Below are 27,156 nucleotides of genomic sequence, written 5' to 3'. Positions count from 1 at the left end.
CCAGTGTGAGTGGAACACAGTGGATGTGAAGGAGCCCAAGGTAAGATTAGTTCAGAAAGGCAGGCAGGGAGAGACGGCACAGGGGTCCGGTAGGCCGTGGATGGAGAGGAGTTTAGATTTTATCTAATTTCAGGGACTAGCCATTGGAGATCTTTGGCAAGGTAGTGATAAGGTCTGATTTAGGTTAAAAAAATCATACTACTTATCATATGGAGAGGGAACTGTAGAAAAAATTGGGAGGTGAGAACCCAGCTAGGTGGCCATCATAGACCAGGTAAGGGATGATGGTGGTCAGAAAGATGGTGAAAAGATAGCAGGTTTGAGATATATTTTGGAGATATCATTGAGAGATCTTGCTAATGGATAGTGTGTGAGGAACTTCAAGAAAGAGTAGAACCAACGATAACTCTCCAGATTTGGCCTGTCAGTGGGGGGACACGGAAAGGAGTGTCCTGCAGCGGTTGTGACAGCATGCACTGTGGACATAGACTGAAATGACATCCCATCTTCATCACTAAATGGCCTTGGCCAAGTGACTTAGCCTCTGTGCCTCAGTTTCCTTGTATGTAAAATTAGAACTGTCATAGCAGCTACCTCATGGGTGTGCCCTAAGGATTCAATGATTAAACACACGTAAAGTACTTAGTACAGTGCCTGTCTCACCGTGTTACTTATTATTAAGGGGGGAAAAAAAATCAGGAGTTCTCTTTTAGACCTGTTAAGTGTATGATGCCTTTTAGGTGTCCAAGTGGAGATGGGCAAGCAGTTGGGTATGCAAGCCTAGAGTTCAGGGAGAAGTCAGGTGGAAAGATATAAATTGAAAGATCATTAGCATATTGATGGTATTTAAAGCCCTAGCACTGGATGAAATCACCTAAGAAGAGACAGTAGAGAAGAGAATAAAAGACGACCAGCCCTGGGGCACTTCATCACTAAGGTCGTGGCTGAGATATATTTAGATGTCACAGAAATGGCTGAGACTCCAAATGAATTCTTTATCTCATTCTTTATTTTTAGGGAATGTCCTCTTCCTAAATTAATTCATGAAAGTCTCATTTGAAGTTCTGGATCACAAACTGCCCTCCATTTTACATTTCACATATATGCTTTTCCATCAGATTATAGACTCCTCATAGTAAGATTATGTGGCATTTTTAAATGTCCTTCACTGTCCCTACCACAGAGTAACACACATAGGCTCCCTCAATAAATATCTGTTGGATTAATTATTTAAAGACGTTATGATGAATAATATGAATCCAGGATAATAAATGAATATATCTTCCTAGAACCTATCTTCATTACACAGGGAATAGATGTAAAGTGAAAAGAAAACGAGGCTTTGGACTTGAGCAAACATGTACTCAACGCTCAGGTCCACACAGGTTGTGAGACCTGAACAAGTTGCTTAACCCAGCTGAACCTCAGTCTTCTCATCTTTAAAATGGGATGATGATAATATCTACCTCATGAAGTTTGAAGAAGTCTAAATGAAGTTGTGCCTGGCAGTCATTGGATATTTACATGTCGGTTCCCTTTTATCTCCTCTAAGTTATACTGCATCTTATGGAAGATTTTTACACTTATGCATCCATTATTCTCAGTACACATCACAATTTTGTGCATATAAAATTCAGTTTATTTTTAAATAATATGTGCAATGCAAGTAGTAGATTGTGTTATCCATCAATATAAAAGTAAATTGAGTTATAAAAATGTGCTGCTTAGTTTTTCACAAATAGATTTACTTATTTCTAAATTAAAATGTATGTATGACAAGATCTTTCACGTGTAACAGGAGGGATTTGCTACATGTGAAGTAATTTGTTGCTCTTATACAGACTTAGCAAAATCCAGAGGCAAGGGCTGTTATGGTCTCATTATTTCCTGCCCCCCAGAGGATGAACTGTGTTAATTAAGTACGTTTGAAGGAAGAAAATGCCTCTTTGCTGTATCCCCAATTAAGCTACCATTTCTTTACTTACTGATGCTTGTTACAGTTTATTAACAGTGAATTATACCTCACAGTAAATTAACCCTTCTTTCTCCACCCAATTAGCCAAATATAATAGTTGCATAAAGTCACAAGCCAGCTTATTGGCTTTGTAAGAGTATAAACAGGAAACCATTTCCTGCAGTGTTCAGCCTCTGAAGAATTTAACAGCTTTTGTGAATCTAGTACCAATGCTCATTTGCAAACCAGAAGCAAACATATAAATCATGTGCTGCACAGTGTACCTGTCTTTAGAAAGCTGTTTACAGCCATGTATATTTATGAGTTTTCCATGGTTTCAAGCAATATGCCCTCTACTTTTTTTTTTCCATGTACACACACAAATTTCTATCCCAAAGCTTCTCTGGTCCATGATAAAGTACAGCCTTTGGGAATGATTATTTTTCCCACCTGTATCCTTTTGCAGTTGCTTTAGATAATACCTTAAATAAACTGGATCTTTTGCTGTCCATGCATGTTGACAATGTTCTTTTTGCCAAGTGTTAAGAACTCTGAAGGGTCTGAGATTTCACCCCCACTTGCAAGCTAACAGGTCAGGCTGCCACAGTTTCCTGGATGCTGACAAAAGTCAGTTTATTACTCACCAGCAATAGCAGTGGCCAGAGTATCCACATTTGAGCTGGTTCTCTGCGTGCCAGTTCTTGAAGGGTGAGGGGATGAGTTCCAGATGATTGATACCTGCACATGCAGTGTGTTGCATAACAAAGAGGAACCCTAATCTAAGGAAATGAACCTTTTATCATGGGTGATAAGCTTGCATGACCTTTGCCCCGGAGGTAGACAGTCTTTTTTATACTGGAAAGTAAGCCAACTTGCCCTTTGCTCTGAAGAGGACTGTCTCTTACGAGATTATTTACTCTACAAACATTCTTGAAAAGACTGATAGCAAAGGCAGTCAGTGCTTCCTCTCACAAGACGTGCAGGAATTCGAGAGTACTGTGGAGAATTGTTTTTCAATACCACCACAGCTTTTCTTCATGGAATTGTGTTATAGCTTATTAATGCTTTCAACATAAGTTTTGAAAGGTAATACGGATTTAGTGCTATGAACATGTAATCCCAAAATCATAGTCCTCTTGCAAAGGAAACCCCGTATTCCTTTTTTTAAACTAAATTAAAATTCAGTTTTGGGGGACACCTGGGTGGCTCAGTCAGTTGAGCATCTGCCTTCAGCTCCGGTCATGATCTCAGGGTCCTGGGATCAAGTCCCGCATCATGCTCTCTGCTCCAGCGGCAAGTCTGCTTCTCCCTCTGCCTCTGTGATCGCTTTTGCTCTCTCTCAAATAGTCTTTTTAAAAATTAATTAATTAAAATTCAGTTTTTAATTTCTGATCAATTTATTTAACCTCTGTGTGCCTCAGTTTCCACATCTGTAAAACAAATTAAATGATAGCCCTAATTCAGTAAGTAGTTGCATCGATTGAGATAATACAACAAGAAGTTGTTGGGGCTCCTGGGTGGCTCAGTTGGTTAAGTGACTGACTCTTGGTTTCCACTCAGCTTGTGATCTCTTGGGTCATGATCCTCATGGGTTGTGAGATCAAGCCCTGGTAGGGCTCCGCGCTCAGCAGGGAGTCTGCTTGAAGATTCTCTCCCTCTGCCCCTCCCCCCACTTACACCCATCCAGCACTCTCACTCTTTCTCTCTCAAATAAATAAATCCTTGGGGCTGGTGGGTGGCTTAGTCAGTTGAGTGTCTGACTCTTAATTTCGGCTCAGGTCATGATCTCAGTGTCATGAGATTGAGCCCAGCCTCAGGCTCTGCACTCAGCAGAGGGTCCGCTTGGGTTTCTCTCCCTCTGCCCCTTCCCTGGCTTATGCTCTCTCTCCCTCTCTCTCTCTCTCTCATTCTCTCTCTCAAATAAATAAATCTTTAAAAAAACTACAGAGAGTTGTTCAATGGGTTAAATGAGCTTGTGTCCATCCTTAGCCCAGAGTCTAGTGAACATTAAATGCCCATTGCTCAATAAATGTTAGCTTTAATTAGCACTAGCTCTAAGTACACTTTGATGAGAGGTACTTAAAACACCCACTTTACTAAACCGACACTGTTGGACCCAATTTCAAAAGTACCTTGGGGGGTGCCGATTTGCTTTTTGTTGCTCTAGAAGCATTCATTAGGAAAAGGTAAAGATAAAGGTAAAGGTAAAGGAAGTAACATTTTTAAAGACTTATTGTGTGTTTTAAGTTGATTATTTAATCCAGTGCTTCCATGTACTATTTTCAGTCATTCTTCATAGCATTTGCATAAAGAAGGTGGCATTTTATAAGAGTAGACTGAGAGACTCAAACATTACCCAAGGTTGTACAGCTTGCAAATGGAAACGTAGAAGCCCAACCCTATCTGACTCTGCCTTTTAAATTTTGAACCATTCAATCTTAACTTCTCTCAATTGTCTGTCCTTTGGGACAATGGTATACACAATATGTTAGGTGTGAGGTATACTTGTGTCCCAAATGCCACTGTTTGTACCAAAGTCTATTGCCAGATCTGTAGGCTCAATCAAGATGTTTTTCTCACTCTTTTTGAATATGATTCCGAGTTTTGGTGGCTTTCAAATCTCTCAGGAACCTTACTGACAGTATGACATCTTCGAGAAATGCAAGTATGAACACTTGTGTGGTATGTTGGCTTTTTCAAGAGCCATTTCATTTAACAAATTATAAAAGTAATTATAGTAAGCCTACGATAGTAACAAAACACTTATTCAGATAAATCATACAAACTCACTTTTAACTTTAGAAGATACACTCTTAATGCTACACTAAAACAAACAAAGGTGAAAACATGCCTTTTTTTACTTAGAATTCCATAAAATTCCATAGGAATTTTCTTTCTTATCAACTCTGCACAGAAAATTGATTATATATTCTTTAAAGCAACTCATATGAAAATCAGTCTGGGGGAAATAAGGATTGCTTCTGAACACTGGAATGAAGTTTGCTTAGATTTGCTGCAGAATTAAGATTCTATATTTTCTGAAAAGTTTCTTGGCAGGAGCAGACCATATCAAAAGGATTCTGAAATAATGCTACTAGCTCTCTCAGAAACTCATCACATCAAGAAAACTCAAAAAAAAAAAAAAAAAAAAGCCTAATAGTAGAAGAGTTCAAACAACAGTCCCAGAACTTCCTGGAGACACTTAGAATTCATATATAGTGTTTATATTGATATGAACAGAAAAAAAAAGTACTGATAGAAATTGTTCTGGTGCTATAATTGAAAGTAAGCATGGAGTCTCTGAAAATAATAAATTGATATTATAGTATAGGGAAAGCCAACAGACCAACATTAGTATGCAGAGTAATAGTGAGTAAAAAAGTGTTGCAATCTTTCGTTGATAACATTGTTGAGTCCAGGCTCCTTGCTCATGTTGATCACTCTTCGTTATTATTAACAATTTCATATATGCTCCACTCCTTGTTTTTTGTTTTTGTTTTTTTGCTCTGACCCCTTTAAAATTTTTAAGGGGAAAAAAAAGAACAGATATATAAGAAAAGTTTCATAAGAAGACCAGAACACAAAGCCATGAAATGAAGAATTTCACTTTGTCAACCTAGTCAGTTTTCCCTAGGAATTCAATTACCATATTGGCCTTTAACTGTTCCACTGGGCATTTACAGAGAACATTGACTATTATGAACTACCACCTAGAAGCTTGGCCTTACTGTTACTTTGCGTTTATCTGAAATCGATTCAAGGATTTCAATAGAGATTTTTATTCTGTTCCATACCTACCATTTGTAGGAAAGTGTCATTGTTTTACTTAAATGTGATAGGCACTTTATTTTCTCAGGCCCATACTTCACTCTTCCACTGTGTCGATTTCTAAAAGATTCTGTGACTTCCTCATAATTTTCTCATACCCGTAACTCCTCTGTCCCTTTCATACAATGTACTTAATATTCCAGTTTATCACCATGCAATCAAGTCCCATTCCTAGAACTTGTTTAAACTCTGGGCTGTTTTTAACTTACATATAAGTTTTGGGAATTTCTCTTTGCATAGTGTTAGGAAATAAGCACTAAGATTCAAATACTGTAGTAGGATCTTTTCAAAGTTTTCCTTTGATTTCATTGACATGATCCTGAGACTCTCATGTGTGCATCTCCCTAGAAACCCTCATTTTAACTGTTTTTTTCAGTACCCCTAACATCTTAAAACTTAGTCATCCAGACACCACCCACCCGCCCTCTGACACCTTCTTCCTGATTGAAAGAGGCATTTATGTATATGAGTCACCTCCTGCCAGCTTCACAGGAATTACATAAAAGCAATCTGCCAACCTGCTTGGCCTAAGGACAGAAAATCACATTTAGTGTCAACGTGAAAGTCATTCTTGCTTGTGGAGAATCACAATAGAGCACTTTTAAGACCTTAACTCTGAGGATATTAAGCCTTAATCTATACTCTCTACTGTAAATGAGTGAACTTATAAGTGCTATAGTTTCATCAGTTTGGCCTAAATTTCTTGGCCTAGTAATACTAAATCCATTATAAATGCGTTAAATACTTTTTTTAACAGAAAAATGAAAGGTTAATTCATACCCAGAAAGATTACATATATATGTAACACATACACACATATATATATATATATATACATATACACACAAGATTTCATATATGGGGGGAGAAAGTGATTATGAAATAAACATAAAATGAATAAGACACATTATCTTTCTACACCAATACCAAAATATTAGTGTGGAAAGATGTAAAAGGCATGGTTTGTGGCAAGAAAGTTGTTTTATATTCTAAAAAAAAAGGATTGAAAGACTTGTCTATATCAGATATTATACTTGGAAAGTATATTAGTCAAGATATTTTTAGTTTTCTTGTTTCTAGACAAGATAGCTCAGACCATATGGAGATATGGGTTTAAATCCCCTATTCTGCCTCTTATTTACTGTGTGGATTTAAGCAAGTTACTTAACCTATCTAAGCTTCGGTTTCCTTAAATGTAGAGTAGCATTAATAGTTTATGCCTTGTCTCTCTTGAATTGTTGTAAGGATCAGGTGAGATGATATGTGGAAGCTTTTTGTGAATTATAAGCAATAATACAAATATAAAGTTACATTATTTTTATCTCAAAATCAGAATTACAGCTTTCTAGTATCCTCATCATTCCCTTGGTAGCACAAAATGTAGTGCTCCATTAAGACACTTGTACATGCTTGGAGGGCCAGCTCACCATTTCTGCTAGATCCGCTGTAGCTCTTGCCTTTCTTCAGGGATACCTTGGGACCCCTGAGTTGGCTGATATTGTGCCAGATCACTGGGAAGGCTGAGAAAGTCATAATTCTTTCTACCTGATAAAGAGAATCCTAGAAGGTCTTTTGTATTCCATATTCCCTTCCTTTCTTACCACCAGTCTCCCACCCATATAGTCACAGATTCATGGAACCGTCACCTTGTCATAATATCTCAGAGAGGGAGGATTTCTCTCAGCCATGAATAACCCTAATCGGTTCCAGTCTATCCTAGGGTTTCAGTGCCATCTAATAGAATTGGAACTTTGGCTGCCAACCCAGAGCTTCTCCAGTGTTCATACTTGGCCTGTATTATTGGGGGGGCGTGGGGAGGTGGAAATAAGGGGGTGTGTCTCTGAAAGGCATAAGTTATTGTCTTTCTGAGAAAGATGACTTTTTAAGGATTCTTTTCCAGTTTCCATACTAGGCTTTCTCTCTATGTTACAAAGGACAACACACAAAATATGCGTACTTAAGGCCAAATACAGACTTATTACACTTCCCCCCAAGAGACAATTCCAAGTTCTGAACATGGATTTTAATGCAAGGCAGGCTGACCCTATCAGTTCTCTACTAGGATAGGGTTCCCCAAGTAGAATCTGTGGGATGTTGTTAGACACACTGGAATATGGGATGTTTTCAGGTACTGGGAAACTCACCATACTAGGGATAGTAGAGAATTATAATGTTACATAATTTTTTTTCTTTCTTTGGTTTCAGTTCCCACCCTTGTTCAGAGTGAAATTGAAAATAAGCAGAACAGTTGGCCAAAACCTTAGTCACCACTTGGGTTTTCTGTGAAAGTACCAGTCAAATAACAGAAATGATAGACATCTACGTAAGCCCCAGTAGTATCTGGTTTAAAAAAGATTGAGAATCAAAATAATGGCAATGCGGGAATTGAGAATAACATTTTAAGCCATTCTTTATCAAACTAATCACTATTCAGAATTTGGTGAAAGTAGATGTTTAAGGTTATCAGCAGTTACCAAAACCATGGTCAAAATAGAATATGAGATCTTCCCCATGTTGACCTTAGGGTATTTAATTGAGAATAACAAGCAAGCTAACACAGCATACAAATAAATGTGAAATTCAAAAGTATCTTAAATGCGCATGCATTGTTCTTCTCAGCAAACTCCAAATGAGGAGCGGCCAGGGCCTGACTGGCTGCACAGGGTGCCAGCTCACAGCGCCAGGCTGCCTGAAGGAAGAACATTTCAACTCTTCAGTCTCCTCAACGCCTTTACAGTGTCTCTTGGAATGTTAATTTTACACAGTCCATCGTAACAAGCTTCTAAAACAAAGAAATTGCAATTTGGTTTTGGTCAATTTTGTGTAACTTTATTAATCTCGGAAATGTTTGCATTCAAATTAACTTTCCAAAACCCACTTTTAAAACCCACTGTGCATATTTTCAAACAGAGTAATAAAGAACAGAGTGGGTGGTAACATCCTTGACACTTCAGTTGTGTCTTAGTTGAGAAGCTTAGGTATGAAGTCACAGCCTCTATGTCCTGGTTGTGCGGGCTCCCTGATAGCCAGTCACCTCTGTTGTGATAGTATTAGACGGCACATGAGACAAAGCAGAAGGATAGGGCACTGTCGGTCTATTCGACTGAGGCAGGTGATTGCCATAGGTTCAGGGAATAACAAGTGCAGCTCTTATTTGGAATTTATAATATTGGAATTTTTCCCATTTATGGGAAAAGAACATTTTTTAAACTTTTTCAAAGTTTTTAATCAATCGTGCAGAAATATGTCAAATACTTTGGTGTGTAAGTCCTTTTTTCCTTAGTAATGGGATATATGTGATATTTTTTAGTGATGTGCAGACAGTGTTGTAGGGACCCTATGGGACCCAGGCAGTTCTATCACTGATTATACTTTAATTTTAGTTTTATGTGAAGTTATATTTGTAAAGGAAAAAACTTCCCATTAGGGAACTGAGTAGAGGTTGCCCTGGCCTCCTGGAGTAGTAAGAGGACTCCCATCTAGGTCATTGATTTGCATCTGAACTGGGTCACTGAGAACAAACAACTGTTCGGTGACCTAAATCGGATAAAATAACCTCAATAAAGCTGGGGGGAGAAAAACAATCCAAATAAATAACAGCATCTTTTCCCTGTTTTTAGAGTCAACTTACCAATTATAATTCAAAATTTAAATCAAGCCTAGGATTTATTATTAGAAGAGATACTGGGAATGGTCTGAAGTCACAGTGTTAGCAAACGTGATCTTCAATATTCTGTTTAATGATTTCAAAGACTAAAGCACTGATGTTTCTATTCTGTTCTTTGCCTGTGTACATGTGAAACCCACGTGCCAATTACACATCAGCATCTGGTGAATATTTCCACCTTCTTTCCAAACAGGAGGCATATGACAGAGTATTTTATAATGTGATATATTTAAAAATAAAAAGGGTTTCATGTAACTAGGGGCTCATTGTCGATCCTGAGCAATAAAGAGTAAGACATAAACTTTGAGAAAAATGTAGAAGCAGTGATAACTAAGGGAAAAAGTCTAGCCAAAAACGAAGGGACATGTGAAGCTAAGTCCATCATGGACATAAAGGCTACCCCTGTTGTAGCTCAAAGAACACGCCCAAAAAGAAAAAGCGCACCGGGCTAGAGCACCAGTGGAAAGAGACCACCTGCCACAAACACAAATTCATAAAACAACTATATACCCGACCCATGGAGCAGCTAGGACAAAGGACCATCTGATCCTCATGGCACTGTCTCACAGGACCCCTTACTTCACCATTAGGAATAAGAAGCCACCTAAACTACCTTCTCCTTCACCTATATAGCTAACACAGCCCTGCTGAAAGAACCTGGTAGGGCACTGAGCTATCCTGCATTTGATTCCACATTTCACAAAGAGCTGAATGTCAGATATTTTAAACAGTGAGCAAAAGTTTGAGAGCAAATCTAATTTAAAGTGTAGTTCTGCTTTGAGAAATCAGTTTTTGAGGCATTTATAAACCACTGAAAGGTGCATTCTAAAATGGAATGGACTGCATCATCTTATTAAATCCCATGGGGATAAATATGAAGTCAGCTGTCATGGGCTTTTTAACTCTGCATTAATTGGCTGTGGATTCTTTGACCTTTAATTAATTAAAATAGACAAATGAACTTTCTATTTGCAAGAGAAGCTTGAAATCATGCAAACTGGCAGAGCAATACAAACAAGCTGCTATTTATCTCATTAACAAACAAATATTATAAGACCTGATGTTAAAATCTGCAAGCACTATTTCTGACTGGGATTTTGACATTATTTGTTTAAAACATATAACTTTTCATAATTTTTTCACTCAAAAGGAAAAAGAAGTCAGGAAAAGAAGAAAATACTTCCCTCTAGGTAAATTAGTCAGACTTAAGTAATTTTCAAATGTCTGTGACCTAGTCCCAGTACTAAAAGAAGCTTCTTTAGTGGAGAATAATTCCAGGCCAAAATTCTAGAGTTTTATGAGGTACAAGAGTTTTACAAGAAGGTCTGATTAGATCAGCTAAGAAGAGATGAAATTAAAATAATATACATGAGTAGAATTATATTTTGCAAATTTAACAAAAAAATGATTTTTTCTTATTTTGCTTTGGTTTGCTTTTATAATTTAAGTGGTGAACAATTAAAACTATTCTGTTAAAACCAAGGTAAATTATTGAAAAATCTCCCAGAATTTTTCAGTTAAGCATACACTCCAGGGAAATCTTTTTCTTTATAGGAACCATGTCAATGTATAGAGCAAAGTCTCAGGAATATGAGGGATAGGCAGTTATATGTTTATCCTCCTGTTCAAAGACAGATGCTTTAGTGCAACAATTTGAGAAATACCAGGTTTGGCAATCTCTAAACTATCTTCCACCTCTAACATTCTGTGATTCTACCCTGTGATTATCATAATTTATTGTGCATTCTTAGTTCCATCCCAAGCAGAGGACTCTGTAGTCAGGCTCTGGTTGCCAAATATGTCTTTCATCCCCTGAGGGAATAGAGGACAATCTCCATGGAAGAACTCCTGAGGTCTTTCCCCTTTTCCAGTTGTAGTAATATGCTTCCCCCACCGTGCCCACTGCACTACAGCCAAAACAGAACTAATATCAGTGCCCAACATATTAATTGTTCATTTTTTATATTTGTACTATAGTTGACTCCATTTTATATTCCTATCACTTTTTTTTTCCTTTTTTTAAACCACTCATGTCTGATGTTTATCACTTTTAATGTTATATATAGTCTTTAGAATTAGGATAAGGTATTAAAATTTTATTGTGATTATCATATTCAAGGCACTAAGCTTTACACAAACAACATCATCCAGAACTTATAACCCTATGAGGTAGGCACTGTCACCCATTTTTTTCAGAATAAGAGAACTGAGGCTCAGGAAAGGCATTTGCCAAGATGAAAGTTACTCAGTGTCTTGGAGCTGGGATTCAAGCCCTGGAACCTTCCCTCCAGAAACCACATTATTATCTTTCTTAATAGCCTCCCAATTAGAATGTTGTCATAAAGTCATAGTGAATTATTCTGGTAGCTTGACTTGGCTTGAAGTCTTTGTCAGATGTTAGGCCATTTCTATTTCTGGTCTCTTCAAATTGGCTGGCCTTTTCTCTCTTTCCATGTTAGAGTCACCATCCTTTTTGCTTTTACTGCTGTTCCAGAGAAGCTGGACTGATCTAAAGAACTCATTTTTCTCAATTTTGGTTACTTTTTTAGTTCCAGAACGGTACTTCAGCTTCAGGCTCAACTACCTAAAATTTCAATTCAGAAGCATAGATTCATTTGTTTAGTCATTCAACAAATTTTATGAGGGCCAGACCCTGGGCAATCTTCAGTGAATGAGGCAGGCAAAGTCCCTGCTCTCATATTTCTTGTGTTCAGTGGGAGTAGACAACAATAAACAACTATACAGGGGGCACCTGGGTGGCTCAATCAGTTAAGCATCTTACCTTTGGCTCAGGTCATGATCCTGGAGTCCTGGGATCGAGCCCTTTATTGGGCTCCTTGCTCAGCAGGGAGTCTGCTTCTCCCCCTGCTTGTGCTCGCTCTCGCTCGCTCGCTCGCTCACTCTCAAATAAATACAATCTTTTAAAAATAAATAAACAAGTAAGCAATATAAAATATTAGGTACTGACAGATGCTGTGGAGAAAGTAATGTATGGCAAAGAAGATGGGAAAGTCTGGGCCTCAGGAGGTAGACGTGTGTTGTTGCCAAGTTTATAAGAATGGTCTGGAAAAGCCTCTCTGATAAGGCAATATTGGAGGAGAGACATAAAATAAATGCAAATTTTAAAAAATATATAATGATTTGGAAAAGAGAGGTATAGCACCAAGAGCAAAGACCCAGAAGCAAGAAAAATTCTGGAGCGTTTCCCTAACAATAAGATCTTTGGGCTGGGCCTGAGTGAGAAGAATGAGTTGATGCCTAAAATTATTTGACTCATCTCTAAGTCATTCAGTAATGGCATTTGACTATAAACCATCTTCCAGAAAACTTATTGTAAACTATATTAATATTTTTATTTTTTTTTAAGATTTTATTTATTTATTTGACAGAGACACCCAGTGAGAGATAGAACACAAGCAGGGTTGGGAGAGGGAGAAGCAGGCTTCCTGCTGAGCAGGGAGCCCGATGCGGGGCTGGATCCCAGGACCCTGGGATCATGACCTGAGCTGAAGGCAGACGCTTAATGACTGAGCCACCCAGGTGCCTCTTAAACTATATTAATATTTTTAAACATTGTTTACCACTTTAGAGAACAAAAAACTTTTCTCAGATATCTCATTTTCTTCTTGAAACATCTTGTCACTGAGTGATGGGTGGGATTTGATTATCCTAGCAACTAACAAAGGGCCTGACACATAGTAGGTACTCAATGAATGTATACTTAATTAATGAGTTGATTAACTCAATGGCACAACTTTTACTTTTTCAACTTTATCATATTCATTTTTACTGAACATCAGTGAGTGGATTATTGTGCAGTGAAGCTTCACAGCCTACGGAGGTGCATTCAGCCATTTGCCTCCTCCCTAATATATTTATATACTTAGTTTTTGTGTTGATTTACACTTTTTCCACCTAATTATTTGATTAATTTTTTTAGCATGTTTTCTTGTGGTCAGTTTCTGTAGGCTAACTTATCTAACCTGCTATATTTTTGGAAATCAGATCACAAAGCTTGTAGACCTATATGTAAAATAAAGTGATTCCCGGGGCACCCGGGTGGCTCAGTCATTAAGCGTCTGCCTTTGGCTCAAGTCATGATCCCAGAATCCTGGGATTGAGCCCCGCATTGGGCTCCCTGCTCAGCCGGAAGCCTGCTTTTCCCTCTCCCACTCCCCCTGCTTGTGTTCCCTCTCTCGCTGTCTCTCTCTCTCTCTGTGTGTCAAATAAATAAATAAATAAATAAAAATCTTAAAAAAAAAAAAGTGATTCCAAATGAGAGCATGAAACCCTTTCTTAAAGAATGTTCATAATTTTAATACTTGCTTCTCGGTAGCTGTTCTGATTTCATAGGCATTTTTCTTATTTCTGCATTTACAGTTAGGTTCCAGCAGACTAAAGTTGCGAGGCAAAGTATACACCTGTGTCTTTACTCCAGCTTTCATCAAAAAGGGGGAAAAAAAAGTCATAAAGCATTTCAGTCCATTCCAAAAAGGATCCATAATCTGATCTAAAGCCACACTAAGAGGTTCTTCATTGACCCAAACTTGCTCTTATTACCTGAAGCCTCCAGGCGTCTGTCTGAGCCCCATTTATCCCCCACTGAAGCAAGAACTACTAATTAATGAATAGGTCAACCAAGAAATCAAAGAAATCAAAAAGTACATGGAAACAAATGAAAATGAAAAAAAATGAAAACACAGTAGTCCAAAGCCTTTGAGGTGCAACAAAAGTAGTCATAAGAGGGAAATAGAGGCCTACCTCAAGAAGCAAGAAAAATCTCAAATAAACAACCAACCTAACCATACACCAAAAGGAGATAGAAAAAGAACAACAAACAAAGCCTAAAGCCAGCAAGAGGAAGGAAAAAAATAAAGATTAGGGCAGAAATAAATGACATAGAAATTAAAAAAAAAAAAAAAACACAACAGAACAGAACAGATCAATGAAACCAGGAGCTGGTTCTTTGAAAAAATTAATAAAATTGATAAACCTCTACCCAGACTTATCAAGAACAGAGAAAGGACCCAAATAAATAAAATCATAAATTAGAGAAGAGAAATTACAACCTACACCACAGATACAAATAACTACAGGCCAATATCCCTGATGAACATAGATGCAAAGAACTGATACAACCCAATACCCAAAAAAACAATCCAATCAAAAATAGGCAGAAGATATGGAGAGACATTTCTCTAAAAAAGACATCCAGATGGCCAAGAGACACATGAAAAGATGCTCAACATCACTCATCATCAGGGAAATGCAAATCAAAACTACAATGATACTACCTCACACTTGTCAGAATGGCTAAAATCAAAAACAAAAGAAACAACAGGTGTTGGTGAGGATGTGGTGAAAGAGTAACCTTCTTGTACTGTTAGTGGAAATGCAAGCTGGTGGAGCCACTGTGGAAAACAGTATGGAGGTTCCTTAAAAAGTTAAAAGTTAAACTACCCTTCCATCCATCAATTGCACTACTGGGTATTTACCCCAAAATCACGAAAACACTAGTTCAAAGGGATGGATACATGGACCCTGCTATGTTTATAGCAGCAATATTTACAATAGCCAAATTATGAAAGCAGCCCGTGTCCATCAACTGATGACTGGATAAAGATGTGGTACGTATGTGTATATATATATATGTGTGTGTGTACACACACACACACACACACACACACACACACACACACACACACACACTGGAATATTACTCAGCCATAAAAAAGAATGAAATCTTGCCATTTGTAATGACATGGATGGAGCTAGAGAGTATTGTGCTAAATGAAATAAGTTGGTCAGAGAAAGACAAATACGATATGATTTCACTCATATGGGGAATTTAAGAAACAAAACAGATGAACAAAGGGGAAAAAAAAAGAGAGAGAGGCAAACCAAGAAACAGACTCTTAACCTTAAAGAATAAACTGATGGTTACTGGAGGGGAGGTTGGTGAGAGATGGATTAAATAGGTGATAGGGATTAAAGAGTGAACTTGTCATAATTAGCACCGAGTGATGTGTGGAAGTGTTGAATCACTATATTGTACACCTGAAACTAATATAACACTATAAATTAACTATACTGGAATTAAAATTAAAAACTTAATTTAAAAAAAAGAAAAACAGATATGCTACTTAAGGGGTTTCCAACATACCTCTGCAGCCATTAGGGGAAATCTAATTTACTCTGAAATAATAGTATGTGGGTTGAGATGCCCCAGTCCCCTTATATGGAATCCTACACCTCTGCTTCCTTCTCTGCTCTGCTGCTAAAAGCAAGTATTTTAAATTATTAAGGTGTTAAAATTATGTTTATTACAATACATAAAATTTTTTCTGTATAATTGAATGAGTGAGATATAACTTATAGTTTCCTAAAGATACTATATTGTAAGAAACTGTAAACTACTTTTATGTTTCTTTTTTTTTAAAGATATTTTTTATTTATTTATTTGACAGAGAGGTAGAGAGCACAAGTAGGCAGAGCAGCAGGCAGAGGGAAAGGGAGAAGCAGGCTCTCTGCTGAGCAGGGAGCCCGATGCGGGGCTCGATCCCAGGACCCTGGGATCATGACCTGAGCCGAAGGCAGCCGCTTAACCGACTGAGCCACCCAGGCGCCCCATATGTTTCTTTTTTTAAAAGTACATTAATATTTTGACTATTTAAGTATATCAACCATAAGCTAACCAGAGTATTCATAACAATTTCAAGTGAATACTTACAATAGGACTTACTTAATTGTTCCCTATTTTCCTGCTCACATATCATCATTTGCCAATTTCATGTCAACAAATGTTCTAGCAAAACCATCTCTCATCTGTGTAATTTAGAGGTCATGTATAAGGTATGCTCTGGACCAGTTTAAATATGTAACAGAAATAATTTAAGATTACTATATAACCATTTTCTCCTTGCTTTCCCACAAACCTTTGTCCTTACTCTGTTACCACAATACAAACGATAAAATATGTGAACACCGAGTTGGAGAATGAAGAATTCACTAAGGTCACTTAGAAAGGACTATAAAGCCCTGTAAAAGTTACTATGAGACAGCTGCTTATACCATCTTCCTCGTTTCCTTAAAATCCTCAGTGCTGATTAGACAACGCTGAAAAGTACTAAGTTCCAATTTGAAAATACCATTTGAAATTTTAGGCATATGCCTGATTTTACTCTAGATGGGTCACAGGAAAAAATAGAAAGAATTTTGTGATAGGATGATAAGGAGTTTCTAAGGTTCTGAGAAAGGGACAAATGATTCCATTCATAGAGCTAAAACTCCACTTCTATGTGCTAGGAAAGGTTTTGGGGCCATATACCCATTTTCTCATTTGGTCTTTATACCAAATCCACAAGCAGTATATTGTTATCATTATTTCCCAGAGGAGGAAACTGATTTGGAAGAGAATCAATAACTTGGCCAGGCTTAGGCAGTAGTCAGATGGCAGAGTCAGACTCCTAAGTCACTCTGATTCCACATCTGCTGTTCATTCATCAGGCCATGTTAGTGAGGCCACTCAAGGTCTGAGCGTTCAGTATATGGTGGCCATGGCTTAAGGTAATGTCAACAATAAGCAAGATAATCTCTGAAACACTTCACTATAATTAGCAAATTCCCAGGTGAATGTTCCCTATCCATTTTCCCAAATGTGATAGGGCTCATGTAAATCATGGAAAACACACTCCAACCTTTGGTATTTATATTTTAAGTAGCAGGATGAACATAGTTTCCTCCTTTTTGTGTGTAGACTTTCAATTTAGGCAACTAAACACTGAGTGATTGTTTTACCAGCAGGAATGTTATTGTCAGGTAGTACAGTTCTAGATCTATAGGTTTCTTGTCCAGAGAGTTTAAATACTGTTACAAAAAGTAGCCAAATCTGATGTATTCCACTGGCTGACCCAATTGCCTGCATTTCCTTCTTATTTCCCACCCCAGTGTCCTTGGGTAGGCAGGTCAAACAGTAGAGTTGGCCCCGGCCTTATTGTTCATTGTTTTCCTCTAAAGCTGTCTTCCTTCTAGTTATGCAAGATGCCTTCACTCTAATATTACGCCCAGTTAACTGTTTTCAGCAAGTTTTTGTGTCTTCCTGGTCTGGGAACAGGTCTTCTGTAGAGAGCCTTCCTAGTTCTGCACCTGTGAGGAGGACACCAAGGTGCCAGCCCTATGGCACTTCCAGCCCTTCAGCACCCTGCAGCCCAGCTCCCCACCCAGCGGACAGAGGGACTGCTCTTTACTATGGACACCAGGGGGTAAACATTCCTGGTTGGGCTGGCTCTTCACTGACCAACCTAGTCTTCCCATCGCCCTCATACCTTTGGGTTTTGGAAACTAGGAGTGACAACCAGTTAGTGAAAGTGATACGAAAAGCCACCACTTACCCCTTTCTAGTGGATTTTGTCACCAGCGGCTTCGTATGGCAGTGGTATCAGTGTTCAACGTTAGTATTCTTGTGTTTCTGTGGACAACAGAACCGGTGAGCTTTAAAATCCAAAATCCTTGCTTGAATCACTTCCTCAGCAATTAACCAGCTTTGTGACTAGGGGGAAGTCACTTAAACTATGTAAATCATGTCTCCTGTGTCCGAAGTGGGAATAATGATCTTTTACATTAAATGCCTGTGATGCCAGAGCGTGCACATTTCTGTGGAGAGAGACACAAGATCCTGCAATTAGCTGCCCAGTTGTTTTCATTTACTTTAGGAGATACAGATATATTTGTATATTTATAACTAGTATTCAGCTGATTAAGAAAATGCTGACTCTAAAAATTCTGTGCTAAAACACTATTTTTGCCTATTGCTAGAAAACCACACCCAGCACTAAAATTTCTTCCCCAGCTTTAATTTGGCTCACAACTCCTTTAGTTACCTTATAAAACAGGTCAAAATATCATCTGGGAAACACAGATAAGAAACACAAAGTTAGTAAACGTTCCCTCAAAGAATGTCACACATGTAATGAATACTAATGTGAATCTCCATTTTTTGCAGTTATTTTTAAATTTTGTCTTCAATTTACTTTAATTGATATATTCATTCTGTTAATGAAAGTTGGAGAAAGTCCAAAAATATATAAAAGCTCCCATTTTGCTCAGTTCTCAGAGCTCAGTTTCTTTAAATTAGATCTTCTTGGCCTTCAACTGGATTTTTTAATGCCTGCAAGTGCTTTTAGCTTTGTAGAATGAACCCTCAAAAAACTAAGCACGATAGCATATACATATTCAAAATTTGAAAAAATCATTTTGGAAATAGTCAAATTTTCATGTTAAACTATATTCATAGTTCAATTTCTTATAATTTTAACTGGATGTTATGTTCTCTTTTAATACTTTCATAGCATTTTCAAATTTGCTGAAAAATTGTTTTGTTTGCCAAAGAATAAGCAGAATTATTCTTATCCTCCTATCTCCTGCAGAAATGGCTACCACATTGTTATATAAATATGTATTGACACAGAGAGCAGTATTTATATTCTGCAAAAAATGTAAACAACCTAAATGTACAGGAGTAAGATGAAACGGTTAAATAAATTATAGGGCACCAATCTGATGCGGTATTCTGCACTCATTAACAAATTTGGTTTTGGAAGGTTAATGTGACAGGAGAAAGCTTCCTAATATACTATTAAATGACAAAGGTGAGGCGCCTGGGTGGCTGAGTCGGTTAAGCAGCTGCCTTCAGCTCAGGTCATGATCTCGGGGTTCTGGAATCGAGCCCTGCGTCAGGCTCCCTGCTCGGCGGGGAATCTGGTTCTCCCTCTCCCTCTGCTGCTGCCCCTGCTTGTCTCTCCCTCTCTCATTTTCTCAAATAAGCAAATAAAATCTTTAAAAGATGGATAGATAGATGATAGGTAGATAGATAGATAGATAGATAGATAGATAGATAGATAGATAGATGATAGATGGATGACAAGGCAAAATTTGAAACTATATTTTTAGCAATAATTGGCATAGTTCTAATTTTTACTTGATGGCTCTAATTTCACTTACCTATACCTATATAGATCTACATATAATTGGGTAGTTATTGGTAAAAGGGGGAAAGAATTCCATCATAATTATTAACTTATCTTGAGAGGTGGATTTATTAGTGATTTTGAGTTTTTAATTAGAAAAAGTAACATGTTATTTTAAAAATAATTACTAATGCATGGAATTATAAATTACCTTGCTATATATATAAAAAGTTTTGGAATAGTTAAAAATAAAAGTACCATTTTTCAATAATCAGACCATTCCTGACAGTAGAAATCTATGTTCTTAGGGTTCTTGGCCTGGAGGAGACCACTAAATGGTACCTCTGCAGGTGGCTGTGATTCTTTACCTTCTCCATGACCAAAGTACTCTGCACATCATAGAGGGTTTGCTTACCCAAAATGCCTGTGGTTTTCTGAATTTGGTATTAGAACATTGATTTGGCTTATTATGCTTAGATTTTTAGATATTAGCACACCACTTTTAGCATGTTGCACATAAAGAATAAAGCAAAGTATCATTTATATCAGTTTTGTAATATTTTATTCATAGTAATAATAGACTATCTCAGTTTTAAATAGACTAATGTTGAATAAAATCATTCTAGCAATGAAGAGTTTAATGAAAAGGGTATCATCTAAGAATACCACTGAGTGCTCTAGCTTCTAGCACAAAAGCATATTTTGAAGAGAGGGAAGTAATGGATGAATACATAACATTGTTCTCATAGATACCCCCAAAATCTGGTTCACAAAAAAATATATAAAAGATAAGAAATATTACTGTTTATCTTAAGTATATAAAATATCATTTAGAAATAAATTTCCCTCCTCACCATATATAGGCATAATGTTAGTATCTACCATCTGTTTCAGTCTATCTTTTATGTGCTTCAGTGTTTGTTTCTACAATGTCAAATAAATGTGTAAAATGCCAACTCAAACCTGCATAATCAGGTCTTGTTCAATAATTTGAATCAATGTATTCTAGTTGATTTAGAGGTTAGTTCACAGGTACATTATTTAGCTTCTAAGACCTCAGAACAAGATAGGCTTGTTTGTTTTTTTCTTATCAAGTATTTTAAGTTTTAAAAGGCAATCAAGAGTCACAAAGCAAAGTTCAAGTTCAAGTTTAGTTGGGGATTTTATTTTCGAAGAGACAAAAAGAAAAACTTCCAACTTTAAAGCATCGAACACACAAGAAATTATTTTAAAATGGATTTCAAATCCATATTTTAACCATTGAATAAAGTGAGTAGAATGAATACATGAAGTGAGTAAGATGGATAAAGAAGAAGATAAGATCAAAAGGGAAGGAAGACCCAGCTAGCATGTTCAACTGGGGAGAAGTGAAAAAGAAGAAGGAGACTGTAGGTCAATAAAATGAGAAAAACAACTTTAAGTAAATGAGACAGAAGATATAATTGTCAGTAATATATTATATATATATATATATATATACATATATATATATATATATATATATATATATAGGAGCGCCTGGGTGGCTCAGTAAGTTAAGCATCTGACTCTTGATTTTGGCTCAGGTCATGGTCTCAGGGTCATGCGATCAGCCCAGCTTCTGGTTCTATACTCAGTGGGGAGTCTGCTTGAGATTCTCTCCCTCTTCTCCTCCCCGCCAATGTGCAGGAGCGTACTCGCACTCGCTCTCTCTCTCCCCCCTCCCCCAGTTCATGCTCTCTCTCTCTCAAGTAAATAAATCTTTTAAAATATATATACATATGTATATTATGATTGCTGATAATTATATCAACACCTAATATTTTATGCCACTTTTTAAAAAATGCTTATTAAGCCCTCCTGCATATATTACCTCTTTTATAATCCTCATCACAACTCTAGGAGTTAGATAATTGTCTCCACTCTAGCAAATGAAGGGAAAAGTTCAGAGACTATGAATTGTCTAACATCACTCACAATAACAACAACCATGTAAATAGTAGTGATAGTAACCGAAGCAATAATAGAGGAGCAGCAACTAATAATTGTTGAGCACCTATTATGTGCCAGTCACGGTGCCAAGAGCATAGAAGTATGTCATCCTCACAATAGTGCTCTGAGATTATTGTTATTATCCCTACTTTACATGTGATGCGTCTGAGGTTTGAAAATTTTAATAACATGCCCAATACTGAATAGGGGCAGATCTAGAATTCTAGCTGAGGCAATCTGACTCCCAAGTCTTAAATGCCTTCGCTGTAAGTCCCAGAGCTGGCACTTCAATCCATACCTTCCTATTCCATACCTTATGTTCCTTCCATAAGGACAAAAAGAGAAAGGCTCACACCTTACATCCAGGTGGCACCACTCCCCACCCCTTCACACAACAGGATTCTGGGTCCCACTATTTACTTTGTCACTGCTGAGCTGACCAAATTCTCCTTCCCCTGCCCAGCCCATGCCAAGGCCTTATGATGACAGAATCTAATTGCCATCCAATGACATTGCCATCATTAACCCTTTTGCTTTGATACTTAGGCATGGAAATCCACAAACAGACCTGTCTTCCATCTTTGAGCGCACTCAGGACCCACATATTTCCCAGTTCAGTTGTGCAATCAAAGGAAGTTGTTCAAGTAAACAGAGTAGTCAGAGAAAAAAGTTTAGATACCTAATTTTCAAAAACTTGTCATTGGTCAGATGAATTTAAATCTGAGATTCAAAAGTCCTCTTCCTCTGTTTTTACACAATAAAGAGAATCACTTATAGGCACAGATAAGGCATACAATCATGGGGTAATCTCTGAATAAAAGGATATCTATTTATATCCCCCAAAAAAGATTGAAACCTTGAACATTATGGGGCAGGGCTTCTGGGTGTCAGCTTTGCTGCTAAAAAAAAGATTTTGTTGTGGGCCCAGCTATACTATGGAAAGGGGGGGAAAGAGTATCTAATATGGAATCTAGGAATCTGTATCCTTAATCCACGATTTACCTTAATCTACTTAATCTAATTTTATCTGTGAAAATGAGCAAGTCATCTCTCCTCAGTTTCCCTGTGTGTAAAAGAAGTGTTAACTAAGATGCTTTACAAATCTAACATTTAGTGTTACTTTCTGCCTAGTTGAAGTGGGTACTCAACTACCATAGTCTGTGTAGGGAGGATGGCAGGGACAGAAGGAATAGAAAAATAGGAATTTAAATGAGAAAGAAAAGAAGGAGAAGGAAAAAAGGAAGTCCATTAAAAATTCATAGCATGGTAAATACTTTATAAGATGTAACATTTAAAACCCTGTTTTAAAAGAGTTTTACTGTCAGAGTAGAGGTTTTTGTTTGTTTGTTTTTTAATGAAAGGCCAAATTAGAGATTTACTTTATCGTGATATCCTCTTTTGAAGAACAGTCACTATCTTGTGGGAATCTAAGACTCAAAGATTGAAGTCTTGGATTTTGAGGACCAAAGACATATCTGAGAAATAATAATGATTCTTTCAACATATATTCTTGCATAGTTTCACTTAAAGAGTGTCCTTCTTTTGACAGTTGGTGATCTATGTCCCTGAAAAGTGAAAGGAGATATATTTTATGTACTAGTTAATAATTCCTTTAATATATGCAGAATAAACTTTTCATGCAACTTCCTTTTTCTAGCTGACACTTTTTGCTGATTTATTGCAAGCTAAAGGATAAATATATGTATATGTTTGCGGAATCTTCAAAGCATCTCTCTAGTTGTAGAGTGGTAAAGACACTACTTTCCATCATTTTTACCCCTTACCTAGACACTAGTTTTACCCCTTGAATGCAAAAGGAAGATATCTTTTAAAACTTCTCAATGCCATTCTCTAACACAATACTCCAACTGTGTATTTCAGGCCCTGCTTGACACTCAGAACCTTTTGCGTGCACAAATCACAAATTTTACGTTCAACCTGGGATTTTCAGGAAAATTTTACCATACAGGTAAGAAAAAGGTTAATTATTCTCATAAGGCCTCTCTGACTACTCAAAAATTGTGACCCCTTCTCTTCATACCTTCTCACATTCCATGTCTCTCTCCATTTTTATTTTCTTCATATTACTCAATTCCACTTAATTAATATATCATTTTTTAACCTTTACAAAATGTTGATGGTTTGAAAGTTTACTCACCATGTTATAATGGCCTAATGGCCTTCCTTTTCTACTGAACTATAATTTACATAGATAAAAGTGCATAAGTAATAAGTGTAGTGCTCAGTGAATTTTCACAAGCCAGCATGCAGATCAAGAGAAAGAAGGGTACCAAATCCCCCCTGCAACCCACTTTGTGCTTCCTCATGGTCACTAGCCTCCCTCAAAAAAATCAACTATCCTGACTTCTAATATCACAAACTAGTTTGCATGACTTTGAGATGTGTATAAAAGGAATCATACAGTATGGACTCTTCTATAGCCACATGTTTTGTTCAACATTACTCCGTTTTTACAGATATTATAGTTACATATAGTTGCATATATAGTTATATATATATATATATATATATATATAGTTGTAATTCTTTCATTTTCACTACTTTATAGCATTCCATTGTTTAAATATACCAAAATTTCTTTATTCCATTCCTTTCCAATGTAGATGGTTGGGTTTTTTCCTAGTCTTTAGCTTTTTTTGAATAATCACGTTAAGAACATTTTTGTACCTGTCCTTCATAGGACATAACTATTCTTTTCTGTTGACTGTCAACTAAAACTAGAATTTTTAGTTATATAGCACACTTATGGCCAACTTTAGTAGGAAAATGCCAGTTTTTCAAAAATGGTTGTATCAATTTACATTCCCAACATTATATGAGTTTTCCTGTTCTTCCACATTCTCACTAACATTTCGTATTATTTGTCTTTTTAATTTTAGCCTTTCTGGTGAGCATGTAAAGATATGTTATGGTTTTAATGTACATTTCTCTTATGAGCAGTGAAATTGAGCTTATTTCATGTATTTATTGGCTATTTGGATATCTTCTTTTGTGAACTATCTGAGATTTTTTTTTCCTATAGGGTTGTATGCTTTTACTTATCGATTTGTAGAAATTCTTTATATATTCTTTTTTTTTCTTTATATATTTTTAATGAGCCTTTTGTCAGTTATATGTGTTGCAAATACTTTCTCCTATTGTGTGGGTTGTATTTTCATACTCCTAATGGTGTTTTTTGATGACCAAAAATACTTCATGTAGTCCAGTTCAACTTTTTGTTCCTTTAGTGGTCACCGTTTTGTGTCTTTTTAAAGACATCTTTGAATACTATAAGATCCTAAAAAATATGTTCCTACATTCTTTAAAACTTATAAATCTGAAATCCATCTGGAATTGATTTTTGTGTATGTGTGAGATACAGGTCAAGATATCTTCTTTTTGCTATAAAAATATCTAATTGGCATCAAGTACTGAAATGACCTTCCTTTTCCCACTGCACCCTAGTATCATCGTTGACATATATAACCATATATGTCAACTCTAGACTCTCCTGTTCATTAGATCTATTTGTCTACATCACACTATCTTATTTACTGTAACTTTATAATTAATATTAATATCTGCTAGTGTAAGTTCTCCAATTTTGCTCATCTTCTTCAAGATTGCCTTGGAAATTCTTGGCCCTTTGCATTTTTATATAAATTTCAGCTTACCAGTATCCACAAAGAAACATGCTAGTATTTTGATTAAGATTGCATTAAATCTATTAATTTGAGGGAGAGAGGCCATCCTAAATATTGAGCCATCCAATCATTGAGCACATTTAGGTCATTTTTAATTACACTTCATAAAACTTTACTGGTTTCAGATTTATTCTTTGGTGCAGTTTTTTGATGCAATAGCAGATAGTGTCTTGTTTTTATTTCATTTTCCATTTCTTTGTTGGTGGTATGTAAAAATACAATTGATTTTGTGTACTGATCTTGTATATAGCAATCTTGCTATGTTCACTTATTATTTCTATAGTTTGTAGACTATTTTTGGATTTCCTACCAATACATCATGTAATTTTTGGATAATTAAAAATTGTCCTTCCTCCTTTCTGAGCCTTACAATTTTTTTTCCTTCCCTATTACACTAGCTTAGATCTCCAGTACAAAATTAAAGTAGTCATGGTGACACTCGTGTCTTATTCTGGACCTCAGTGGAAATCTTTCAGTAGATTTTTTCCTATTCTCAAGGGGAATTCTTTCAATAGACTATTTTGTAGACACTCTTTTTTTTTAAGACTTTTATTTATTCATTTGAGAGTGAGAGCACACATGGGCAGGGGGAGGCAGAGTGAGAGGGAGAGCAGACTTCCCACTGAGCCAGAGATCATGACCTGAGCCAAAGGCAGACGCTTAACCATCTAAGCCATCCAGGTGCCCCAGACCCTCTTTATTAGCTTAAGGAAGCTCCCTTCCATTCCTAGATGACTAAGAGTTTTGTCATGAATGGGTGTTGAATGCACTTTATCTTTAAATTATTTATCTGTTGGCTCTCTTCCCTTACTAAAATGAACACTCCATGAAGACTTCACTATTGTAACACCAGCAACTAGGACAGTGGCTATTGAAAATGAATTAATGAACAAATGACTGAGTGAAAATAAAATCACTTTTATTTTAACTCTTCATATTTTATGAAACAAGGCCAGAGAATAAAATTTGACCATGTTGCATTATGAAAGAAAATCACTCTAAATATGAAGAATAATTAGAGGGGCGCCCGGGTGGCTCAGTCATTAGGCATCTGCCTTCGGCTCAGGTCATGATCCCAGGGTCCTGGAATCGAGCCCCACATCGGGCTCCCTGCTCTGCGGGAAGCCTGCTTCTCCCTTTCCCTCTCCCGCTGCTTGTGTTCCCTCTCTTGCTATGTCTCTCTCTGTCAAATAAGTAAATAAAATATTTTATAAAAAAAAGAATAATTAGAAACATTCTTTCCCAGACATAATAGAAATAGGAGAAAACACTTCTGGCAGCTTATTTTTTGCCCAATGCTAAATGCTAAAGAGTGACTCTAGCCCATTGCTCTCCTTCCTTTTTGTTTCTGAAAGATTTGTCCTCTTTCCTTACTTGGGCACTTCCCACAGCTAACAGTAAGAATGTCCACTACCTAAGCCAAGGAAAGAACACAGAACAAAGCCAAGGCTTGAAGGGATCTTATCTGCGTATGATATGAAAGCTTCTACAAAAACTTAGCTAGGGTTATCTAAAGCTAATACAATCATTTTTTTAGTGGGAACAGATGTAAGATTTAATACTCTGAATCTTTCAAAGTGAGAAATTGTAAAGTTTAATTGAATTGCATTGTCTTCCTTTCTAAATGAGTAATTCCTTTTCCTATTAAAAATTCTATTTTATTCAATCTTGAAGGGGAGGAGAAAAATAGCACTATCATAATAGTAAGACTTTCTTTCCAGAGAGGGTTCCATCTTGTTTGATATATTTTAGTTTTTGAAGGGTTTGTGCATTTTTGAAACATAAAGAGATGAAGGAAATAAATTCATAGTTCCCTTTTAGTGAGCAACACCTTATTGTAGGAACTTAGCTAAGCACTTTTCATGCACCTTTTCAATGAAGCCTAGGAGTTAAAGAATATGTTACCTTGTTTTCTAGATAAGAATGTAGAAACTGGAGTGCCTGGGCAGCTCAGTCATTAAGTGTCTGCCTTTGGCTCAGGTCATGATTCCAGGGTTCTGGGATCGAGCCCCACATCAGGCTCCCTGCTTATTGAGCCTACTTCTCCCTCTCCCTCTGCCTGCTGCT

The 27,156-nt window shown here is 36.9% G+C and overlaps 1 protein-coding gene across 1 annotated transcript in view; it reads left to right on the top strand.

Annotated features, from left to right (window-relative positions):
- The window catches only part of LOC114196676 (bifunctional heparan sulfate N-deacetylase/N-sulfotransferase 3), a 162,785-nt gene that overhangs the window by 18,234 nt on the left and 117,395 nt on the right, over positions 1-27,156 (top strand). The window contains exon 2 of the mRNA XM_028087403.2: positions 23,267-23,354. Coding sequence (XP_027943204.1) covers positions 23,267-23,354 — 88 coding nt within the window. The remainder of the gene's footprint in view (positions 1-23,266; positions 23,355-27,156) is intronic.

The sequence above is a fragment of the Eumetopias jubatus genome, unplaced genomic scaffold (assembly GCF_037043125.1).
Source record: "Eumetopias jubatus isolate StellerSeaLion01/CBP00866 unplaced genomic scaffold, mEumJub1_p1.0 scaffold_2, whole genome shotgun sequence".
In the NCBI taxonomy this organism is placed as follows: Eukaryota; Metazoa; Chordata; class Mammalia; order Carnivora; family Otariidae; genus Eumetopias; species Eumetopias jubatus.
Note: the sequence above shows the minus strand (reverse complement) of the source record. Positions and strands in the feature narration are given on the sequence as shown.